Here is a 5,855-nt window from a genome sequence, read left to right as displayed (position 1 = left end):
TCGCAGACTAACAGACTTCACTTCCGCTTCGTCTGCCACTCCTTCTGATCTCATTTATACTTTTTTCCCGCACACTAATCTCTCTCAAAGGCTTATATTTTTATCGATGGAAATTCAGACATGGGGAAAGGTTTTGTGGAGTGATAAAACATTGGATTCCCTCACACATTACAGATTGTTTTTTCTGTTTTTCTTTATAATGCAGCATCTTCATATTGGTCTTCATCTGTCTTTTTTGTCCCAAATTTTCCTGTTATTCCTCTTACACTCCGTTTATTTCGTCCCTAACTTTTCTGTATTCCTCTTACACTCTGTCTTTGGCGTTTCCACATGTTGTCTTTCTTATTTGTTCACCATTATCTCCCCCTTACTTGTCGTACTTTTTCTAGTTTTTTTTTTTTCATTTTCGTCATTCTCTCACTCACTCCTCCTATTCCATACTCCTCATTCTCCATCTCTCCAACTCACACTCCTGATCATTTCCCCACTCCCCTCTCATTTTCCAAGCTAGTGACTTTTTTTACTTTCATTCTCTTGTTCACACTTTCCTCACTCAATACCGAATTCATTTTTTTCCCACTCTCACTCCCCCATTCATTTCTCTCACTCACTTATTTTCTTACTCCTCCACTCATTACCCCACTCCTCCACTCACTCTCCCATTCTCCCTTTCATTTCCCCCTCCCCCTTGCTAGTGGTGGTGGTCGTGGTCATGGTGGTGGTCGTGATGGTGGTGGTGGTCCTGTTCACAAATGTAACCGAATGCAGCACTGGAGGCGGCGGAGTCCTGAAGGTAGCGATGCCCGTTGGTCCTGGCCGTTATCAGGGTATAGTGGGTGCTGGTGGTCTGGCTGGAGGGGCTGTTGGGCTGCCAGCTGATGGTGGCAGGAAGTGGATTTGGTACGTTAGAGAGTATTGGAATTAAGATGTGGGTCATGATGATGATGAATAATGGTGATGATGTACATTACAGGTAGTTATGTTCGAAGGCACTGATGATGACGATGATGATGTTCGACAGCATTGGAACTAAGGTCTTGATGATGATGATGTGAAATGAGGGCTGGGCTTGCGGCATTACAGGCTGTCGGGAAGCCAGCTGAGGACAGGAGTGTGTAGATTTTAGAGTTTTTGTCCAAACCTGACGAAAAACCCATCTCATTTCAGCACAGTTCATGATAAAGTGTACTCAGAATGGAACGTCGATTTGATTCATAGCCAAGGAGGCTCATTCATTCCACAGAAATATGACTTGTTGAATTTCATATAACCACGGCTTAGTATTCAAGCTGACCCGATTCTGCCGGATGAGAACAGCCCTATTAGCGTTACGGATGAGAGCACTGGAATTAAGGTGTTGATGCAGATTTTGTAATGATGATTATGATGATACTGATGATGAAGATAACTACAATAACAGCACCACACACTGGGTGAAAAATAAAGATTAACTGCTGATGCTTGAAGACACTGGCGAAAGCAATGACAGTGATTACAGACAAGACTGGTGTCACTAATCCTACCACTCATACTCACTGGCTGGACTGGATTGGCTCGTTATTAACCCAGGTCCAGGTGTTGCCACTGCCGCTGCCGCCAACCCAGAAGGTGTCACCGTCTGTGGGGCAGAGAAGGGGGAGTTTGTGGGGTGTGGGGTTAGAGGAGAAGGGGTTGTTGTGAATGGGAGGGGGTCAGTGTCGGGGATGGGGTTATTGTAAGGGTGGTGGGTTTTGTTGTGGAGTGACAGTGTTGCTGTGGGGCGATGGTAGTGTTGTGGAGTGATGGTGTTATTGTGGCGGTGGTGCTGTTATTGTGGGCTGATGGTGTTATTGTGGGGGTGATAGTGCTGTTTTGAATTGATTGGGTGATGGTTGTGGTGATGGTGTTATTGTGGTGGTGATAATGTTACTGTGGTGGCGATTAAGCTGTTGTGGTGGAGTGGTGGTGTTATTGTGGAGGTGATGAGTTATTGGAGGTTTATTGTGTTATTGTGGGGGAGATGGTGTTATTGTGGGATGGCAGCATTAATGTGGGATGATGGGGCTCAGGATAGAGAAAGGAGGACTGTCATTGTGATGGTGGTTGTACTGTTGGTGGATTAGATGGTAGGGTTAGGGTACTCGGGGAGGTTAAAGTGGGGATGGTGAGGAGCAATGAGGTGGAAGACATAGGTGAGTGAAGAAAAAGGGCTTGTAGTGAGGGTGCAAGGGTTGGAGGCGTGAGGAATTTAATGGGGTTAGGGAAGTAGAGATGGGGAGAAAAGAGGGATGAGGTTATGGTAGCGGGGAGGTTGTGGGGCTGTAGTAATGGGGTTTCGATAGCGAGGTTTTGGTAGTGGGCAATATACATGGTGGGGGAATAATTTGATATGCCACTAAGGTGTACCCGCCAAGGACATACAATCAGCTTCTCCTGTTTGTATTTCTTACACTGTTGTTGTTTTATGGTCTTTACCTTCCACTCCCTTATTTATCTTTTTACTTACTCCAGTCTTTGTATTTCTTACTTTACATGTATTTGCTTATCTGTTCATTATATTATCTGGTTATCAATTCCTTAACTTGAAGCAATATATCAGTTCACTATTTAAAGCAGTATAGCAGTATATGTCTGTATTTACTGACATTCATTCCCTTCTCTACAAGTTCATCATCTACACATTTTTACTTGCCCATCTTCACACACAATTTCGCTCCTCTCATTCACTCACCGTTCTGATAATGATTTTTACTTCCATCCAGGGGAGACCAGGCATAGTTGTGACAGTTTTTGTTTTCCTCATTACATCAAGTTAAAGGTGCAGTAACGATTTTTTGTCGATGTAGGATAATATGGCTTCATATTTAGTGACAAAAGAAATTTTTTTTTTTTTTATCACCGAGTTATTTAAAGATTTGTGATGGGATGCCATCCGTCAAGATTTACCCCAGATACGGTATACCTCAAACTCATCCTTCCTTACCCGCCTTCTCCATCCCTCCCCTCACACACCCTCACACATTTTTCCCATCCCTCCTCTCACTCACCCTCCACCATTCACCTTCCTATTCCCTCCCCTCACGACTCCCCATTTTGCTGACCTTGGAAGTTCTTGCCGATGTGGTCTGAAAGTGTCTTGAATATGTGGTCGTGGTCTACGATGGCCAGATCCCCGCCGTTGGTCTGCTGGCATTGTGTCCTCGCCTCCTGCCACGTCAGCTGTTTGTCGCTGACTTTCACCAGTAGACACATGTGGTCATCAAAATGCACGTAGGGGGCCGAACACTCTGCAAGGGGGACCAGTGCAGAAATGTATTGCGAAATGCACACACGTATCTAAAATATTCATTGTCTGAGGCTCGATCATATGAAACAAAAGTTGATGCTCTTTCAAGCAGAAACATTATCAAAATCACACCTAAAAACTGTGAAGAATGACTTTGCAAATTTTATAATATGAAAGATACTTTCTCATTCCATTTGTTTCCTTACAGAATACAGTCACCAGAACAGTGGAATGAAAAACAAATACATTATAAACAATAAAAAGCTCACAGAACCGGAAGATCCAAATATCGGGTTGTAAACCTTGTTTCTTCTCCGATTATTTTTTCATATAGTAAGCAAATTTTTCAAACCTTATTTTCTAAGAAAAAGGAAATAATCGGCCAATACTGGAAGTATATTTACGATACAAGAGTACATTTGCCTCTCTACCAGAGATCACTGCGGACGGACGGTAGTCTTTAGCCCTGACCTGAAGAGATTAGTTACGGTCCTGAGCTAGTGTTCATTGTAGTAACCAGTGATTTCGTGTGGTAAAAGAGATACCTGTGTGTTTGAGTGTTCACTGTGTGCCTGGAAGTGTTGTAAGCTAGTATAATTGTGTTGTGAATTAGTATTCTTTTGTGTTGTGATTTAGTGTGTAAGGTAGTGTAATAGTGTTGTGAATTAGTCTTAACCCGTGCTAGGAGTATTGTGTGTGTGTGTGTGTGTGTGTGTGTGTGTGTGAGTGAGTCGGCTTCCGTTACTGAGAGTTGTCTCCACTGCAAATACTGAGAAAGACTATCTTGACGTAAAAGAAATTTTTCTCAAATTAAAGGAGGCAGATGCTTTCAGGCAGAAGAAATAACAGGTGAAGGAACTGTTGGAGGAGAGAGAGAAAGAGACTGAAGGTTGGACAGTTGCACACAAGGGTGCATCTAAGTTCACCCTTAAGAAACAAACGGAGGTATGCACTACAAAGGCATTCGACAATTTACGTGACCAATGTGGAGGGGAGGCAGAGAGGGAAGTAGAGGTAGAGGAGGTGGGTGACAGGACATTCCGTAGAAATGCTAAAAATAAGAAAGGTAAGATATATGTTAGCATTACTGGAGACTCATAGGTAAGGTACCTAAGTAGAGCATGCAATACATACTCCTCTTAAACATGTGAGTCGTCCGGGGGCCAGAGTGGATGATATGTTGCGAAAAATTGAAATTACCGTCAATGATATTGGAGATAAAACCCACCGGCTGTCTCAGTATAAGAGGCAATGTTATTGGTAGGCGTAGGAGTGAGGTACTATGGCAACAGTACATGAATTCTCGTATGTTGAATAACATTAAGGAGAGGGGAGAGACTCCTGTAGTACTCGATATTTTGCCGAGAAGGGGGTTTGTGAGGTAATGGCTGAGCAGGGCGATAGGTTTTAATACGTCTGGAAAAGTATTGCAAGACTAATGTAATATTTTTCGCAGGCAGTTGGGATCAATTTCCTGTTTTCCCGAGGAGTGCCATGTATTGCTAGGATGGGACTCATCTTAGTAGATAGGAAGTTACTGCTAAGAATAAAATCAGATAGGACGGTATACAGCCAATCCTTTAGCACTTATTACAAAATTCAGGGAACAGACACTAGACTGCCATAGAAGGAGAATGCTTTGGAAAAATAATGACAAAGATTTTTTGTTATTTGCAACTCCTGTTATGTAAAACCACGAGAACTATCAGAAAAATGGTACGAACAGAAGACCATCTTACAAGTGGAATGGGTGACATTGGAAATGAACGTGCAATTTCTCAGATGAAAACAGAAGCTGGCAAAAGGAAAGGGAGAACATGAAGACGCAGAAATAATGAAGACGCGGAAATGTAAACTTACCGTGAGCCAGGACAGTCGCCAGCTGTAGCCCCACCAAGGCCGCCAGAAGGAGTACCTGAGTCCCTTGCATCTTTACACCACCTGCTGCTGAGTCAAGCCAAGCACAGAGCAAGACGCGTGTGGATCTTGGGAATGAGTGGCGCGGGCAGCGAGTGGGTCTGTTGAGGGTAGGAAGCCGAGTGAGAGCTGCCGGCTGCATCGACTGGCTTTATTGCTCGTGTGTGTGTGTGTGTGTGTGTGTGTGTGTGTGTGTGTGTGTGTGTGTGTGTGTGTGTGTGTCTCTCTCTCTCTCTCTCTCACTCTGTGTGTGTGTGTGTGTGTGTGTGTGTGTGTGTGTGTGTGTGTGTGTGGAGGTGACGTCTATTGCTTAAAGGTGTTGCCACTTCTGTCTGCAGAAAGGATAGATGGAGAATACAGTTAACAGCCAGAGGAAAGAGAAACATAGGACCAGGAGAGCATTTGGGTAGAAAAATTTGTGTTGTGTTGGATGTGTTACTGAGTGTCTAGGATGCCCAGGAAAAAAAAAAAAGTGTATGTCTTGGTTTTTCCTTGTGTGTTATGGCGGACAGGGAGGGAATCCCCAAGGCTGGCAGCGTTTGAGGTGAGGGTGGCTTCGGGGTGGGAATGCAAAGGAGTTGGGGTGAGTGAGAGGGAGTAGGAAGGATGGATAGTGGGGGTGCGGGTGACTGAGAGTGTGTGTGTGGGGGGGGGTGATGGAAGTGACAGTGGG

General features: G+C 44.1%; 1 protein-coding gene across 1 annotated transcript; it reads right to left on the bottom strand.

Moving 5' to 3' along the window:
• Nucleotides 1-624: 624 nt before the first annotated feature.
• On the bottom strand, nt 625-5,337 carry LOC145400096 (uncharacterized). Its single transcript, XM_080272604.1, has 4 exons — nt 5,126-5,337; nt 3,081-3,266; nt 1,537-1,618; nt 625-875 (listed from the first exon to the last, which is right to left on the bottom strand). Exons 1-4 carry the CDS (start codon nt 5,322-5,324, stop codon nt 692-694), a joined length of 651 nt encoding a protein of 216 aa, XP_080128730.1. The 5' UTR covers nt 5,325-5,337; the 3' UTR covers nt 625-691.
• Nucleotides 5,338-5,855: the final 518 nt, after the last annotated feature.

This window comes from Coenobita brevimanus, chromosome 51, assembly GCF_032717465.1.
Source record: "Coenobita brevimanus isolate Jiangsu-jjx chromosome 51, ASM3271746v2, whole genome shotgun sequence".
Classification (NCBI taxonomy): Eukaryota; Metazoa; Arthropoda; class Malacostraca; order Decapoda; family Coenobitidae; genus Coenobita; species Coenobita brevimanus.
Note: the sequence above shows the minus strand (reverse complement) of the source record. Positions and strands in the feature narration are given on the sequence as shown.